Below are 19,000 nucleotides of genomic sequence, written 5' to 3'. Positions count from 1 at the left end.
ACTCCCCCTAGTGCCACAGCTGGGTGAAGCCCTTACGTCATCTCAAAAGAGGCTGGTGTACCCTCTGAGCCAATCATTTCTGGGGGAAAAAAATAAATAAAAAAAAATCACCACAGGCCTGACTATCTCGAAACTCCAGCCTCTTCATCAAATGTCCGCCTCGCCTGTTTGTCACATTTCAGCATCTCTCCCGCAGACTCCTTATCGGGGGACTTCAGAAAAAGAGCTGGCACGGAAAAAGCGGGGCGGCGCGCTCTGACCCAGCTCGCCAACGTATTCAGAAAGGGGGACGTTTTTTAGAAACTCACCTGCCGCGGCCTCCCCGAGAGCTCCACAATGAGCTAGTGCCGTGCTTCTGTACTATTTTGACTCTGATGGGTTTTCATTAGAGGAAAAGGGAGTGGAGAGGGATGAGTTTTTTTCCCCAATTTATCTTTTTAAGGACACTCACCAACCTTACGGCTTTAGTAGACTGTGCTTGAAGCATGTGCGGAACCGTCAAATTCAACGTAAAGAAGCACAGTAATGCCTGGAGATAATATTGATCTGACTTTTTAAGGTAAACATTCTTTATCCTCAGTGAAGAACGACTAATGTGGCATCTTCTGTCTCAAAGTGTATGTCTGTGTTATACTGCTACCATGCGCACACACCAGGAGAAGTCATTAAATGTATATTCTTATTATAGACAGTTATTTTTCTTTTTTAAAAAGCCCTAGTAAGTTTGGAATTAATTGCTTAATGGTATTTACATTCATTTCAATGGGAAATGCAGATTTGAGCGACTTTTTTTATACTCAAATGAACTGAAATGAAGATCTGTTCAACTACTTTAAAAGTTTTGACAAAAAAAAATCAAAAAATACAGTATAGTGGTACTTTAATTTACTCCGTTCTTTTCACACAGCACTTTTTGATCGACCAAAGCATTCCCAACTGCCGTAGCTACAAAAATCTAACTTGCAAAAGATAAAAAATAAATAAATAACGCTACTCAGAAATAAAACTGATTCACTGCAATTTATGATCAATTGAATAAACAAATACATGAATGGAAAAAAATCCAAGTAAAAAAGCGTATTAGTTGAATCCATTCTGTGCCCAAGCCCATAAATGTACTTACTCCTATATTATTTTTCGACCCCCACAAGTATCTGTACATTTCCTTATTTACAGGGTTGATGAGTCCTTTTGCCCCATCTGGCCAAATCACCAGCTCCTCATCAGTACACAAATAGCGCCCATCAAATGTGTTAGGATCCGAGTTGATTAGCATTGATGTGATATGGCAGCTGTAATAACAGGATTAACTCAATCAGTGCCGGCCTGATGACATGTCCCGGCGTCCCTGCTTGTCACACGTAAATTGGAAGTCTGAATGTAAAAAGATCAAGAGTCTCCTTGGCCAAATTTGTTTTGAGGTCACCAAGGAGAGATTTGGCGAGCGTGCACTGGATACAGAGCGGTTATGGCAACTGGGCTGGGTTTATTACAGACAAATCTCCAGCCCTTCAGGTAGTAACAAGTGGTGTGAAGAGAGACTGAATCATCTTGTGAAAAACTCTCTAATTGATGATTATACTAATAATTTCAATTATAATCCCAAAACACTGTTAATTCGATTTTGATTGTGACATTAAACCACTCGCTTGCCAAGGACATTGATCTTCATTAAACGGAATACAACTTTCTGCTCCTAAATATTAAACAAGAAAAGGTCAAAACACTTTTTGTCTACTTTTTCTTCCAATAAATTCAGTGGCTTATATTGTCACAGAGCACGTTATTCTGGTACTCGGACGTTTGGTCGCCCGGACGTTTGACAACATGACAGAGAGTTTACTGTTGAAACCAGCTCTCAAAATTATATTCACCTGGGCGACCAAACGTCCGGGCGACCAAACGTCCGGGCGACCAAACGTCCGGGCGACCAAACGTCCGGTCACGCGTTATTCTACAGGTCTTCCGTCAAAATGCTCTAATGGAGTTCCCTACTTTGAAAACTGCTGGCACTAAAAAAAACTTGGAGCAGACTTTTTCACAGTACTGCACTTTATGTACACCTACAATACCCGCAAGCCCATCAAAGTCAGCATAACCACCATGTTTTTAAATTCTCATCCCACTGTACCCAACCGGCACTCTTGCTCTTGTCATATTGGCGTCGAACACGTCTGGGCCGCCGCCTACACGCCCTGACACCCTCCACGCGATGTAGCCGCAACAACGGCGCAAACCAGACCGGGTTCAAGGACAGTTTGGTCGCTTGCGAATACATTAACCGCCTCCCTGTTGATTTACTTCTATTTTCCAGGCGCTATCCACAGTTTTTTGCTGCCTCCACTCACTATTTGACTCTAACCGAAAAGGATTTGATGGCTTGACTGTTCTTTTACTTTGCCGAGGCGAATGGAGACGGAGGGGGCGGCGGTTTCGAATACAGGAGACGCATCACGACTGGTCGGGAGGTAATTAGGGCCGCTCGGAAAAGTCAAACACAGCAAAAGGTCAGGTAAACAACAAACGCCTACATTCGCTGGTGCCAGGTTTTTCGAAGCTAGAGCAGTCCTTGTAATGTGTCAAAACGCTTTCCCCACTCGGGAGACATAGAGCATTTCAACTGTAGTCAATTACAGAGGAAAAACTCAGTGGTGGAAAGGCTTGGAACAAAAAAAATGGAGGTGTAAAGATCTGGAGAAGCTCAATGCTAGAATAACTGTTGAACTGAACTTCAGTTCAAGGAAATTATAGTCCAGAAAGTGAGCAAGGCTCCCAGTAATTTTGTGGCTCACATCAATGACTTTTCATCGAGCGTTATGAAGGCTGAACCATTTAAAAGCCTGGACTAGAATTTGAGAAAGGCAATTTGTCGTTCAAACTTTCCAATAGCTGAAATGCTTCAATTCAGTTTGAGGTGAACCAGATTAGATATCTAAACAGATATGGAGTAAGTTGATAGTGCGGGTGCTCCACTCGGGCAACTTCCCGTAAAACAATGTGATCGATAAATGGCTCCTGAAATTGGACAAGGCAGAAACTTACGAGAGCTGAGTGAGGTCCGCGGCGTGGAGTTTCACCTCTTGGGTGAGTCGTTCCATCAAGTCCATGGCCTGGTCAGAGGTGAGGGAGCTGGGGAGAGAAGAAGGAAAGCGCACGCGTCATGCTTGGAAGTCGTGTGCGGTCGATTGGTCGCCGTCTTTTGGTTTGCGGTCTTTTGGTCGCCCCGACCGCGACAACTGGCGACCAAAAGACCGACGACCAAACAAGGTAAAACAACAAGGTCTACGCATCAATAAAAGCCAACAATGGCCCTGAGCAGTTTCACTGAGCGGACGCGAGTGTGTAAGCGTTTGTATGTACATGCGTTGTCCCTTTAAGAAGCTACGTCTGTCAGGGTCTTAACAAGTTCTCCAACTAAAAACAATAAAAGTCCGGGAAATTTGGAGCTTTTCTTTAGCCTAATAATTACTAGGGCATTAAGTATGACTAAATAGTAATTTGCAGTTTGTATTTAGGGAATTTGAGCAACGATTTAAATGGTAATTATCAATAACCTTCCGGGCGACCAAAAGACCGGCAACCAAAAGACCGGCGACCAATCGACCGTGTACCCTTGGAAGTACGTACGATAGACGTTAGATACAGTTGGCTGCTAAAATGTCTTTATTTCTGCCCCTAACCGCTAATTTGACATGCCACATGCCTCCTATCGTCACTCCTAGAGCGAATATTTGTAAAGTACTGTCCTTGGGAAAAGCTCACTACATCAGCTGTAGAGTTATAAAGAACAGTAACAAAGTATTTGTCCAAGAATCACACAAACTGCATCTAAGGAAAGGCGGTATCAGCTTCTCTATGGGTTTTCTAAATCACCTGCTTTTGTTCTGGCAATGAGACAAACAATAAGGTGAAAATGGAACCTGCGTGAGGTGTAATGGCTGCGCCTGTCTGCCATTTTCCTGCGCCTCTCATCTTTCTTTCTCTTTGCACACCATCCTCACTCTCTCGCTCTCTCTCTTACTCTCTCACGCCCAAAGTGAGAGTACACAAACGCGGCGGGCACGAGCACGCGCCCCTCGCCGCCAGACGAGAATAATAAGGTGCAAATGGAATGGAGGTGAAGTGTAATGGCGGTCTGATAAAGCCATGCCTCATCTCAGCTCAGTCCACGTCGTCTTGCTCTCTCCCTCTCGTGGACTAAATCGCCGAGGAAATAGACCAAACAAAAGGTAATTTGCAGAAGAGGGAGACGAGGGAGAAAAGCGCCGAGTGAAATAAATGAGAAGGGCACACGAGAAAGCTACTTGGTTGCTGTCGATTTAACCGAGAATGCGTTACGGGGGTGGCAAGGTCAACGAAAAGTCAGGGAATGCATTGGGACGACGCAAGAACGTATGAAATCATTCAAACTTGAAAAAGATTGCATGATTTTTTGGGGATTTTTAATTGAAATGGTCAAATCATTTCAATATTTGCATAAATCTTTGTTTATGGACAAAACCCGAGTTGAAGTTAGTCACTGAAGTGAGAGGTTATGCTTGTCATCGTAGGATGGTTAAGTTAGACCAAGGGTGTCAAACTCGGGTTGGTTCGCGGGCCACATTAACGTCAACTTGATTTCATGTGGGCCGGACCATTTTAGATATAATATTTAGATTTTTTTATATAAATGGATTAAAAGAACTGGATTAAAAGCCCTGAATATTCAATGTTTATTTTAGCTTTTTAAATATATTTTTAGATTTTACAAAATGATTTTTGAACTAAAAATACAGAAAAAAAATGATTAAAAAATTACAATTATTGATTTAAAAGGGGGAAAATCAGGAAATTTAATATACATTTACTCTTCATTTTAATTTGATCCTAAAACAGAAAGTCGGCACTCATGATTTACTTTCCCGGGCCACACAAAATGATGCGGCGGGCCAGATTTGGCCCCTGGGCCGCCACTTTGACACATGTGAGTCAGACTATATTTATGTTGGTTTGACTAGTTCATACTCAGTAAGCTAATTTGCCATGTTTATCTTTTCGCTCTCAGATCACCATTTTTTAAGTTAATTGCTCAGTCTGTCCGGTATTTGGTGGCTTGGAGATAATTGTCGGATGGCGGGTCAGGGTTGAGCTTGTTAGTTGAATATCCGAAAATAGATTGTCCTTGGCTCGGTGAGAGGTTCTGCTTGAATAGCTGTAATTTTGCAGGAGGTTTCTGGATTGGCCTAAGAAAGACCACACACACTTTGATGTGGATCGAGACATGGAGGAGGGGGCTGCAACCCACACCACCCAGTTAGAAAAACAAGGCTGCTGTGGCAATGGCTCCACCTAGAGCAGCGAAATCGAAGAGCCACATTGACTGAGTGAGAGCTATTTTCGATCACTTGACCTTCGCAGGAGTCATTCCAGGCACGTTTGCACCCCTCCGCGTCCTCTCGTAGAGCTCCACAAGTGTCTAGCTTGTTGACGCCACCCCCTACCCTCAAACCCTGCCTCATGGGGGTACTACTCTGTCTCTTGTATTCGCATCCTGCATTTTCCTCCTTTTCCCTGAGCACCGGCATCACTGTCTATCAGATACGCAGGTTTGGCATTCACTCACTGCCAGCAGGCTCCTCGGTAGGCCGACGACTTGTCGTCCTTTTCGGAGAAAAAAAAAAGCTAGCAGCGAGGTGTCTTTACGGCAAGACACAGGTGAAGGACAACCCCGTGACACAACACTTGATAACGCTAATAAAGGGATTTGAGAGAGAGCCTGGGGGGAGGTGAAAGACACAGTGGATAACAATTACCGAGCCTGAGCCCACAGAGTATCATTATTAACCACAGCACAGCAATACCCTGATAAGAGTTATTTTTCACCCTAAAAATGGCATCCTTTCCAATGAAATACAGCAAATGGGATTGCAGTTTTTTCAAATAAATAATATTAAAATCAAATTCAAGGAGTATGTACTCACTCTGAGCCAGTGATGATGTAACCAAAATGTCGGTCTTTTCCTCTGCTGGAAAACTCCTTCAAGCCGACGTGGATCAACTGAGTTTTGATTTTCACGTCATTGGAGCCAGGCTTTTGCATCCATTTCGCCATCTCAGATTCCGTTTGTTTGGCATCGGGATTCGCACCGCTGATCAAGCGCGAGCCGGAGTCTTCCCTGGAGGGCGCCGGCGGAACTTTCTCGGCGCTTTGGGACTGCGTGGTTCGACTTCGGACGCTTTCCAGGCCCACGGCTTTTTCACCAGTGGCAGGTTTGACTTGAGGGGAGTCATCAAATTTGTCAAGGTAGTTGAGGAGCTTGGAGAAAATGGCACTATGCTGCAATGAATTAAAAAAAAATGTCTCAAAAAATAATATGTGCTTTTAAACGCTAAAGTTTTGTCCATTGAAAGTCTGAGTCTCTACCAAATGATTTAATTGCGACATATAGAGCAATTAAAGATGTGCAGTTGACATTTTTTGTCGCTTAGTGAGACCATTCACCTTGTCAAAGGGCTCCCCTTGGGCTGCACTATGTCCTATTTGGCCTGAAAACAAGTGGAAAACACACAAGGGTTAAAACACCACAAAATAAGTAGACTTCACTTCAATTTCTTGTGGTAGTCACCAGTTTTGCATGTTTCCCTACCTTGTTGAACTCTCGAAGGGCTCTTCTGGTTGGCCTCCAGCACTTTGTCCGCTTTCACGTCCAAAACTCGGTTCGAATCCATCGGGGCCATTTGCTCCCGGTCTCCATCCTTGACCTGGCTGGTTCCCCGTCCTGGCTGCGCCATGGCATCAGCTTCGTGTAGAGCTCCGGTGATGACATCTGCCAGCTGGTTTAGGTCTTTAGCCATCCAGGTATCCATATTAAAATTGGGGCCTCCCAAATGGTTCATCATATCCTGTATAAACCCATCTGGAAGAATAAAATAGAAATTATTCTGATGATGACGAACATTAGCAAATGTATGTTAGGCCTAACATTATAGAAATAACATGAAAATCAGTGTTAAGTAAACAATGCACATAGCTAGAATGCAGGTTTTTACCATTTATGACATTAGGGGGCTTCTTGGCCGTCAGTTGGTCAGCCCCAGTCCGGAATAAAAGTCCATCTAGATTGGGTTTTGGGCCTTTTGAACCAAAATCCATCCGAACCACATCCGGAGGCGGGCGCACATAACCGAGGTAGCGGAGCTTTCCATTGGACTCGGGCGGTTCCCTTCCCCCAAGGATCTGCTCCAGTTGGTTGAAGTGGGGCTTGTAAGATGCGCCAAGTTTCGGATGCTGGCCCTCGCCACTTTTGGAGAAGACCTTCGTGATGGGGGCTTGGTCCGCTCCTTTTCGGAGGCTGTAAACGCTGGTCTCTTTCCAGCCCGACTTTGGCGGACCACGATCGGGAGGACCGTCATAGCTGACGCCGTCATTCTGCAGACACGAAAAACAACATTTTGTCGCTGAATTTTGATTGACACTTGTTGCTCGGACGTTCTTTTTGTCTGGTTATGTATTGCGAGTCAGAATTAATAGGGGAACATTTATCAACAGAATGATTAAAATTTATTTTTCAAGCCTATTTTTGCTGCTCAGTATTAATCTCACCTGAGTGCTCACTGTCTTTGGTTGGACTCCGGGCTGGAGCTGTGGGGGGAACTGTAAGCCTTTCAGAAAGCGCTGAAGGTTCAACTCTGCCTGGCTGGGTCTCCCATTCCTGCCCACATGTTTGTCATAGGACCCGAATGGCGCGTCCGATAGCGCCTGACGGCCTGAGGGTCTGCTCCTGAGCTTGGACAGCTCTTGGGAGAGGACTTGCTGGGTGATGTCATCCTGCCATGTTAGACCTGAGAGAGGTAATACACAAAATTCATATTAGTACTGATATTTGTATAGGCGCTGTTACCTCGACTTCTTTTTAATGCATTCCTAACCTTAAATAATGTGAAACTCTGATGGCTATTAAGGACACCTACACAATTCCAAATCCAAAATCTGATCATAAACCCCAGTGTTTCGTCCGGGTACTCCGGTTTCCTCCCACATTCCAAAAACATGTATGGTAGGCTGATTGGACACTCTAAATCACATGTGTCAAAGTGGCGGCCAGGGGGCCAAATCTGGCCTGCCGCATCATTTTGTGTGGCCCGGGAAAGTAAATCATGAGTGCCGACTTTCTGTTTTAGGATCAAATTAAAATGAAGAGTATAGATGTATGTAAAATTTCCTTATTTTCCCACTTTTAAATCAATAATTGTATTTTTTAATCATTTTTTTCTGTGCTTTTAGTTCAAAAATCATTTTGTAAAATCTAAAAATATATATAAAAAGCTAAAATAAACATTGTTTTAGATCTCTAAAAAACTGAATATTCAGGGCTTTTAATCCAGTTCTTTTAATCCATTTATAAAAAACAATCTAAATATTATATTTAAAATGGTCCGGCCCACGTGAAATCAAGTTGACATTAAAGCGGCCCGCGAACCAACCCAAGTCTGACACCCCTGCTCTAAATTGCCTCTGGCCCGGAGACAGCTGGGATTGTCTCCAGCACCCCACCGCGACCCTAATGGGGATAAAGCGGTTCAGAAAATGAGATGAGATAATCCCCAGTTTTGATAGATCCCGCGCGATCAGAACCTAACATTCGAATGCATGAATGTCTATCGTTTGCAAAGTAGTTTGCATAAAAATGGCCCTCTCAGTGTGACGCATCGGCGGGTGCCGTTGGCAGATATGTATAAACACGCACACCAAAGCCAGACAACAAGCTGAGGGACAATGTCACAGTGCCAACCTCTCTGCTAATTGCCAACACATAGCTGGAATACACAAGTCCAGAGAGGCAGAGAGGGCAGAGTGCCAGGATGCCGGGAGCAGATGGAGCTACCCGAGCGGAGGGAAAAACACGATACCCCCAACATGGCCGACATCGTCAATGAGCCAAAAAGGTGGTGAGCATGAAAAAGCGTGACGGGTCACCTATTGGGCTTTGTCACAAAGAGAAGTTCAAGTGGTTTCACAGTTGTCAGAATCTATCATTGATTAAATGTCATACAAGTACGGTATAGATATTCACCAAGGCAGAAAACTATTGTTCACGTTTTGTGAGATTTGACAACACGTATCTTGTTTGAAGGGTTTCGACAGTAAAAACTATTTATATCAAGGTCACTGTTCTGTGTATAATCAAAATGAATTTAAAAAAAAAAAGATATTTGGAAGGAAAGGGTGAATTTTTGTCACACCTTCTGGTGATTGCTAAAAAAATTGAAAAAAGTTCCCACTTTTTTTTCTTGTTGAAAGGACAGAGTCTTATTTTTACTTTTAGTCAAGCATCAAGAACAGTATCCTGTGTGTCTTGGAAAATCTGTGAAAATGCTCCAAAATGGCTGCCATCACAGTGTTGCTGCTCTTGGCAGTAAATAAATTAACGACTCGCTACCAACTTTACAAACTTTAAACAAGTCAGACAAACTATATTAAAGTGTGTATGTTTATGAGGCTTCCAAGCCTTCTAAGACATGCCCTTTTATTTCATCCGTTTTTTAATTTTACATCTATTAATTAGTGTTGTGTGATTTTGAAGGGCATTAATAGAAGCGTGTAGAAAAGCAACCTTTTCATTAATACACTAATTCCAATAAACAACCAATACTACACTAATGACATTAAAACTCAATCAGTCAAAATATTCTCACTTTTTCAAGACAAATCCTACAATTGAACGACTTTTGTCCTAATCAAGGAGCTCAAATGCTTTTCATTTCTTCCACAGTGGACAAAAACTCATTTTTCCAAATGAAATCTAATCACAAAAGACGACAAATGTATGGCATTGCACAAAATGTATAGAAAACAAGCAAAAGAGCCTCCATAAAAAAGGGTATACATTAATATAAACAATAGAGAAGCTCCATTTGTTTCATTTTTGACAGCCCGGCAGAGCCTTAAAAGCATCATTAGAGCCGAGTCGGGCAAAGGCCAAACTAATATGCATGACTAGCTCGCCGCTTGAGTCATTTCGCATTTTAACCACGGCGGAAACCTTGACAAGGACCAAACAAACAAATGAACAAAACAACAAGGAAGGAAATCATTTTGTTCACACTAAGAGCAGGTTACTTTAATGTGACCCTGGCGCCCACACACGCGGTGACTGAATGCTTACATTAATGTTCCACTAGATGAATTGTACATCTTGTACGGTGCGTTCATGGTCACAGGCTTGCCTTGACTATTTGTGTCAATGTTTTGCACATTCAGAAAATGGAGTTATTTTACTCCAACAGGAAAAACAAGAAGTCGATTCATCAATTAAATAGGATTTAGTAAATTGCTTTTGTGATGCTTTCAGGTAAAAGAGGTTACTTACTATACCTATCACGCTTTTGAATCATTTTATGCGATTGAGATTGAATAAGCAGAAGGGTGAATGCAATTTCATTTGATACAGAAGAAAGAAGATTGTCAAGTATTTGAGAATGTTGACTAATTATATCAAAGAATCTCATGAATTTCCATATGCCCTTCATTTCATGATTAGAGATGAAAACCCGAGAGAGAATTCCGTGTCACTGCGTAGCAAAACGAGCAGAAAATTTGTTTCAAGACATATTTACATGAGGCAGAAATTGGCTATATTATAATTGAAATCAAAAGTAATGTGCTATGAATGTCAAATATGGTGTTGGAAACTAATCACTAAATAACAGCGTCATTTCTGATACAACATTTTACAAGAAAACTATTTGGCCTATAGTAGTAAATAACTGAACAACAATTATTTTGCTTCAAATCCTTCATCCAGCTAGTAGTCGTGTGCGGTCGATTGGTCGCCGGTCTTTTGGTCGCCCGTTGTCGTGGTCCGGGCGACCAAAAGACCGGCGACTAAACAAAGTAAAACAACACGGCCTACGCATCAATAAAAGCCAACAATGCCCATGAGCAGTTTCACTGAGCCGACGTGTAAGTGTATAAGAGTTTGTATGTACATGCATTGTCCCTTTAAGAAGCGACATCAGTCAGGGTCTTAACAAGTTCTCCAAAAAAACCAATAAAAATCCGGGAAATTTTGAGCTTTTCTTTAGCCTAATCATTACTAGGGCATTAAGTATGACTAAATAGTCATTTGCAGTTTGTATTTAGGGAATTTGAGCAACGATTTAAATGGTAATTATCAATAACCTTCCGGGCGACCAAAAGACCGGCGACCAATCGACCGTGTACCCTAGTGGTATTGTATACTTGCTTTAAGAAATGTGCTAAATTTATAACAATTACGAACAAGTTGCTAACCCCCCCATTATTTGTATACAAAGCTGAATTCCTTCTGATGCCACTGAAACGCCATTTTCGAGATAAGGTTTGTCGATCGATGCAATGCTTAGACAAAGACCCCCTCGACCCACCAACAGCACTGCTGAAATGATGTTTGACTGATAAAGCAAAGTACTACTGTGCATTGTGGGAAGAGATAAAACTCCAAACGATGACATCACTGCTCCAAGGTCAGAGTTTAAACATAGGGGCCTCCAAGTTGATTCATTTCCAGCCCCCCCTCACCGACCCTTTCCACTTTTGCTATTTTTTATACACCCCCTCATTCCGGTTGACTGCTGACTGTTAATGCTTCACGCCTGTTACAAGATATTAAGCTCAGAGTGGCCTGCAAAAGCCAATTATGTTTGCACTAGGTGGGTGGTTAGGCTCTTTGGGTGGGTGGGGGTCTAAAGCCTCATATCTGAGCTCCTGTTTACACTGTAGGCATTTACTGCCCTCAGGTGGCTGTGCACTGCAGTTACAGTTTGGCTTGGGAAATAAAATCCAGTTACTGAATAACAAAACTGGGATTGGCTCCGGCACCCCCGCAAAGTCAGATAGAAAATGAATAAATCACAGGCCAAGATTCATTTTACTCTAAAAACTTAGTAGTGCAATAAAAATATGCATGTTTACAAACAACTTTAAATGAATCACTATGACAAATGAGAACCATTCTAGCCTATTATGACAAGTATTCATTTAACATGGCGTGTATATTGTCAAGTACCTCTGTGAGCTAGTTTCTGCAAGAGAGTCCTGAGGCGCAGCAAGCCGGAAGAAGACACGTCGTACGTGTTCAGGTCTGCCACGGCCAACTCCTGACACCTCCCAAAAACTCCATCTGTACAGCAGAAGAAGTGCGTGAGCAAAATGTGCCAAAAGCGATTTGTGACAGTCTATTCCGATAAGCAGCCCCCTTTGGTGATAGTGACGACTTTATCGAGGGTGTGTGTGTGTGTGTGTGTGTTTGGGTGTCTGGTGTTGCTCGTCTAATCTGGCTCATCAGCCAGGCTCGATGCAGGTCGCTAGGCAACCTGAGTCATACTGGACGACCGTCGAGACCTCTGGAAGAGGATGCAATGTAATAAAGACACACATAATTCCATCCATTTGACTGGGAAGAAATGGCACGGACTCAAAGATAAACGATGTGATTTGAGAAAGTACGACGAGTCCGACTTTTGAGACGGCTAGGCAGCTTTCTCTCGACTGCCTAGACTACATCCTTAAAGCGAGCGTCCTTTTTATCGTGGAAAATGAGTCCAATGTCCTTGGGGGGGAATGCTAATAGAAGGCCACGCCAAGCCATGCGAGACTTCACAAAGGCGTTTTAATTTGCTGCAACTCTCTCTTGCGGCTCTTTGGTTTACGATTTTATTATAAGCTTCAAGACCAGTAGAAAGTGCTACATGTTAGCTCCCCCAAGTGTGCGGCCCTCCTAATAAACAATTAACCAGTAGTGTTTTATTGATTTTGTGGTGACCCCCTCCCCCCCTTGTTCAGGGCTGTTCCAGCCCACGCAGCTACATTTGAATGTCTTGGCGGATGTTAGTATTGATTTACAGTTTTGATCACTTTAGTTGTATCACAAGCGCCTTTAAGATTTTTTTTTTATTTTTTGCAAATGCAGACATCACTGTAGAAGAAAAACATTATTTTTTGGCTATAGCTACTCTTAGGGTACTTGGGGGAGTAACTTTAAGGTTGACAATTGCCTCCTCAAGTGATGATGATCAAATGATGATTGTTAAGGGGGCTAAAATGTTGACAACAGCCTCCTTAACTTCATTTTTCCATTTTAAATATTTACCTAATGAGATAAGCGTGGCACTTCTTCCATCACGCAAATCCCGATGGCTGTATTTATCTTCCCTCGACACCCCGTCTGGACATATCGATTTTCCCTGGCGATACAAGCGTCCAAATGTGTCCTAATAAGTCATCACTTGTCACCTCTTACTTCGCTTCTTGTTTGCATAAACATATTGCTCTCACATTTCCGAAGAATTGGCGTTCACTTAAAAAATAAGAGTCCATCTTTACTCTTGTTAACACGATCACGAAGATGTGCCAAAAGGAGGGGCATAAAGAGACTAAAATCTAATGTTTGTGTTGGCTGGCTGACAGTCCTTGCCCTATCAGTCCCAGAAGGAAATCGCAATGATTATTCAGTGCTGTTGCCATGGAAACCTGCAAATGACGCAGCCCGTCACACAATGAGACGGCCCGTTATGTCACCGTCAGTCAGCCTTCCTTCTTATATAATATGAGAAAGTTCTTTTTTTGGGGGGGGTCCAAAGTTGCCTCAAAGACAACGTTATTAGGAAGTGGGCTCACCGTATAGCAGGTTAGGACCTAAATCAGGAAGTGAGGTGGCCAACCCCACCCCACACTTCCTGTTTCTTCCAAAAAGACATCATAGGTTACCTAGCAACCGAGCCGGCTCCTCCTTTTCTATATTGTCTGTGACATCATATGATACCAAAAGCATCCGCACCAATCAGCAGTCTGCATTCATCATTACAATTTAAATTGTACGCATGTTGAGCCAAATCAAAAATGTGGGAAATTAAAGAGGAAAAATGACTCACCGTTGACACAGAACTCAAAAGCTCGGCAAAGTTCATCTTCAAACAGGCACCCTGAAACAGGAAAAAAAAACATTGCTGAAAATGCGTAATAGGAAGCAAAACTAAATTAATAGAGTAACTAGCATGGAAAAACTGGCTATTTTTTTCCCAAAGGTTGAGAAAAAAAAGAAGGGTCGCTTTTGACGATAAGAGAATAAAAAGCGGAAAGTGTTTTAATGAGAAATTGCGCATCACTTGTTCCACCTTGGAGTGAAAAGAACGCCTTGGGGGGTTAACATGCCATTTGCATATTGCAGAATGGCGGGCCTACTTTACCTCCTCATCACTTTTTGCCTGAACTCAAGCGAGAAAGGCGTCAGCTCTCAATATTAATTATGACCTTCCATTAAATCAAGCATCCAGTCGCGCGTGCCTGCTTAGCCGCTGAAAGCCACTTCCTTTTCCTCCGTCGCGTGGCAGAGATGATTAAAAATGATGCCATTTAATTAAAACGTAATCTTGGTTGACTCTGCTGATTAGCGATTAAAAATGCAGGTGCAACAACAATTACACAGTTGATATCCTAATGAGGTTTCCAGACTAAAAAAAAAAGTCTACATGCTAACTTTGAACTGCGATAAATAAAGGTGGTGTCATGTCATAATTGTGTCATGGTTATCTTTTTAATGAAAGAGAAGTCATTTTCAGATAACTTTCAAAATGATGTATATCAAATGTACAATGGTCTCGAAAAAGAAATAAATTAAACATGTTTTGCCAAGTATTTAAAATGTACAGAAATATAAAAGGCATCAGTGATGTGCAGTGAAAATAGTCACGATATCTTTGAGCATTTAAGACTTAATATTACTGAAAAATAATGGGGATTTTTGTTTACCAATAAAAATTACATACACAGTCAATTTTTCTAATACAAACATGCCCGACAAATCAAACATAGTGTCTTGAAGAATTCCCATGCAGGTCACTTTTTCCGCCAGTTTCTGGCGACAGGCCTGTCCGCCCGGCAACAGCCATGCCATGAATTAAAGATGGCTACGTTGCCCCGGCAACGGGGAAGCCAGAAATAGGCACGCTTGACCTCATCGTCTGGCCTGAATTGAGACATCAGATTTTTTTTTCTGCCACTACATTTATGTGTCTACTCCTCATATATTATTTACATACGTTCCTATGCGCTAGGATTCCCATTTCTATACTAAGTCACACATATCAACATGCTTGGCCACTCTGAATGTCGTCCATATCTAAACCACTAATAAAAGCAAGCTTTTACTGTACTAGATTCTCAGTTATAGGAAAACTTACAAGAAAACAAAGTTTTGTTGGCTTAATTCAAACTTTGTGGATGCCCTGCGAATGTTATTTTTACGTCATGTAACCCAGTTGCATATCATTTCACTATAACATCATGTAGTGCCATTGTTCAAGCTGCGAAAAAACATGTCATCACTCTCACTAGCTGCCATTTTGTAAAATAAAACAAAAAAAAATCATGCCGCCTTTTGGGTTCGCATCCTCAGCTGTGTGCATCCCTACTGCAATGGGAACTGGTGTAGGGTATTAATCACCCTGAAAGGAAGCAGACCTGGCGGCGTTGGTTACCACATGTGGATAAGCTCCCAAAATGGACACGACATTATCTGAACTGTGTTCTGACCTCCTTTTTTTTTGTTCTCTTCGTTAAAACCCGATGACACAGCGGTGGCACCTCGTAATACCTGAGGCTGTTTTCACAGCTCGGCCCGCGGGAGGCTAGATCCTTGCTGCGACACAGACGAGAAGAGCGTTATTTTGCCAAAAGCGTCTCCGAGGGAGGTTACGCACTCTTCGGTGTAATTTAATTCCTCCCAACTCCTTCTGTTATCACACCAACCAGAACATATATATAGCTATAGTTTAATTTTCGGAGCTCCATCCAAAACCAACCAACCATTTATCTACCCATGTTACCAATTATTTATTATATTTAACACATCTAGATGGATTCAGACCTAATGGAGCGTAATTTTGATATGTCCCTGAGAGAGGTCCTGTCAGAAGGCAGGTTCATGGCAACGTGCATATGTCGGGACCGCTGCCACGGGGTAATAAAACCCACACGGCAACATCACGTGACATCGTATGGCAACTTGGCCTGTCGTAATTCACTGCAGCACGCTCAATTTAATTGTTGGCACGTGACTACGGAATCGTACGACACCCTGTCAAAGCCATGCATCCATCTGTATAGAATCTTGAATACTATATGAAACATTCATATCTCACTTCATACCTGAATATTTTTTAACATATTGAATTACTTTTAAGGCTAGCACTTCAACTATACTGTTTCTGCTTGTTTTGTTAAATACCGACATAAGATGAAAATTAAAAGTCTACACATCCCCTATGTCAACTAATTAACCCCAAATACATTTGAAATGTTTTAACAAGCTTCCGTTGACATTTTCTTGCTTTTTCACTGAAATTTTTGCTTTAACGCAGAGATCTTCTTTCAAACGTTGTACCTTATTAAATATTCATATCCATTCTAAATTAACAACCTACTGTTTATCAGTGGCGGTCCGTGCATTTTCTCGTAGCGCCTTCAACGAATCAATCCAACCCTCAAAAACTATTTTATGGCTATAAAACCTCGACTGCAGCTACAGCTACGACACAAAAAAAATAATCAACAAATCAATGCACAAAAATTGGGTAAAATCCACTTCCTAGCAGCATTTCATGATTAAATACACATACTGGAGCTTTTCAGACATTACAACCGGACCAGGGGGGTGATTTTCCCGGGAAAAGACAGCGATGAATGTCAATGGCGCACCGGCAGACATTGCCCGAAAATGGGGTAAAATCCAGCCGAAAACAGCATTTATTGATTAAATACAAATACTGGAGCTTTTTAGATATCAGAACCAGGCCCGGAGTATCATTTCCCCGGGAAAACGACAGCAATGAACGTCGATACGTCCATATACGTCCATACGCAAAACAGCAAAAATTGCACTAAAATGGGGTAAAATCCACTTCCTCGTGGCTGTTTATACCAACTCATCAATCAAGTACAACCCCAAAACTACTTCAAAGTTTTGTTCTTTCTCATATAAAACCAAATACATGCAGCTATATAGAACGGAATTTATGAAGGCTGCCACCTTTTCATATTCCAAAGCCATTAATATGCAAAAATCATAAAGCATTCCGCCGCCGGCCAAAGCAATTTATGTCCAATCACAGGCTTAAGTTTGTCTCCACCGTCACGCTACTTGCGTACATATGCACGCAATGCTTCCAAATATAAACTACGTACATGATCAATAAAAAAGCAGTGTGTATGAATCATACCTCCGCTTCATGCTGCGACTCCGTAACAAGAAGCACTTCAATGGAATAATGTGACGCATGAATGGAATGCAGTAAATGTTATTAAATATTTAAGCGGATTTATAGATGCCGTGTGGATGGGCTAAGTAAATGTAGTGTTTGGTTTAAAATATGTTAGTCATGTTGCATTACTGGCGGGTCACATTAATATTTTCATAAGTAAATATGGCCGCACCCCCTCATGTTATTTAAGACCAGTCATTGAAGAAAAGTGTTTTTAAGTTGAAAAATAGACCCTGAATTGTCCATCAGTCAATTGTAGGGCCCTTCAGCTCATCATGCAATAATTAAATTAAATAATTTTACAAAAAAATAATAATACAATAACAGCTGAAATTGTGTTTTTGTGTCTAAGTGGTTTTATAATTTATTTTCAAACTTGGTGGGAAGGTGCATCTTGGGCAGATATATGTTGTAGGCGATTAATAACTAAATAGCTTGAAAATAAGTCATGTCGATTTTATATCAGCTCGGACCCGTCATTTGGTTTTGATCTCTACCACTAGGCGTCGCCATCACCATGGGAAATGAACTGCTATTCTTTAATTAAGAATAAAATAAGAATAAAAACTTTATATAATTGGGATAAACTCCAGAAAAAAATGGCTTTTGGTTAAATACTTTTTCCTAGCTGGTTAAGGAAACCATCTATTGTATACTGCGCCACAGTCAAGAGTTACATGATCCTTTCCATACATATTCTACTTTCAAGTCTCCAATATCTGCAAAATTTACCACTGCGTTAAACAGTCTTTTTGGTACATTTTAGTTTTGCATACTAGTACAAAATGCACACTTTTCCCCCAAAGATTACAGCCATCAAACATTGCATCGTCACATTTGCCATGCTGTTATTACAAACAGGTGCGCAGGTGTTCCTAATGAGTGGGAGTCGATCATGACACCAACTAGGCCATGATGTACATTATGTTACTTTACAGTTGAGGATGTATGGATTGCATCTTGCAACACAAAAACTATTATTAGAACAATCGTGCTTTATTGTAGGCTCATTACAGCCCGAATCATGACAATCGGGAGTCTCAAATTAAAAATAAAAGTGGTGCTCACCATAGCTTCCGTCGGCGTATGCGGGTGTAAAGCAGCAAAAGCAGGCGCTCAACGCGACGACGATCGCGGGACACCACGGAGACGCCATCCTGCCACTTGGCTCATTCCATCCGCGCCTCACGAGCGCATGATTCCGGCCGATGTCTAGTGGGAGCTGCCCCGGTGGTGGTGGGAGATGATAAGAAGTTAAAATGGCTGCATGAAATAAACTGCAGAGAAGAATGGAGCGCGGCCGACAACGTCTTTCGGGATCCGAACAGCGATCGAGGCAGACGGAGGAGCCCCTCCTAACGTGACGTCAGTACGTCGTGGAGGAGAAACGTGCGCGAGGAAACCAAGCTGGGAGCCATGGCAATCAATTTGGAGACTGGGCGGAGGACACGTGAATGGGCGATGGACAGGAGCAGAATGGAACGCGGCCCTTTTACCTCATTGGCTGTCGTTCACGGCGATTCTATTGGACGGCTATTGACGTCAATGGGAGTAAATGTTCCTCTGGGAATGGTGGTTATAGTGGACAGCTATTCAAAAGTTATGAAATGAAAACTAGTTAAGGGCACAAGCAACACATTAAAATTGATTTAAAAAAAGGATGTCATTGCAGGTTACTTATAATTATTTTAAAATGGAAAATGGTCTGTGATGGGTCATGTTT

At 42.1% G+C, this 19,000-nt stretch overlaps 1 protein-coding gene across 1 annotated transcript in view; it reads right to left on the bottom strand.

The window, feature by feature from the left end:
• Positions 1-18,740, bottom strand: part of ptprn2 (protein tyrosine phosphatase receptor type N2) — a 108,967-nt gene extending 90,227 nt beyond the window's left edge. The window contains exons 1-9 of the mRNA XM_077624024.1: positions 18,346-18,740; positions 13,891-13,941; positions 12,027-12,140; positions 7,583-7,821; positions 7,030-7,408; positions 6,606-6,896; positions 6,482-6,504; positions 5,961-6,316; positions 3,043-3,129 (exon numbers count right to left, since the gene is read on the bottom strand). Coding sequence (XP_077480150.1) covers positions 3,043-3,129; positions 5,961-6,316; positions 6,482-6,504; positions 6,606-6,896; positions 7,030-7,408; positions 7,583-7,821; positions 12,027-12,140; positions 13,891-13,941; positions 18,346-18,433 — 1,628 coding nt within the window. The 5' untranslated portion in view covers positions 18,434-18,740. The remainder of the gene's footprint in view (positions 1-3,042; positions 3,130-5,960; positions 6,317-6,481; positions 6,505-6,605; positions 6,897-7,029; positions 7,409-7,582; positions 7,822-12,026; positions 12,141-13,890; positions 13,942-18,345) is intronic.
• Positions 18,741-19,000: the final 260 nt, after the last annotated feature.

Source organism: Stigmatopora argus, chromosome 17 (assembly GCF_051989625.1).
Source record: "Stigmatopora argus isolate UIUO_Sarg chromosome 17, RoL_Sarg_1.0, whole genome shotgun sequence".
NCBI lineage: Eukaryota > Metazoa > Chordata > Actinopteri > Syngnathiformes > Syngnathidae > Stigmatopora > Stigmatopora argus.
Note: the sequence above shows the minus strand (reverse complement) of the source record. Positions and strands in the feature narration are given on the sequence as shown.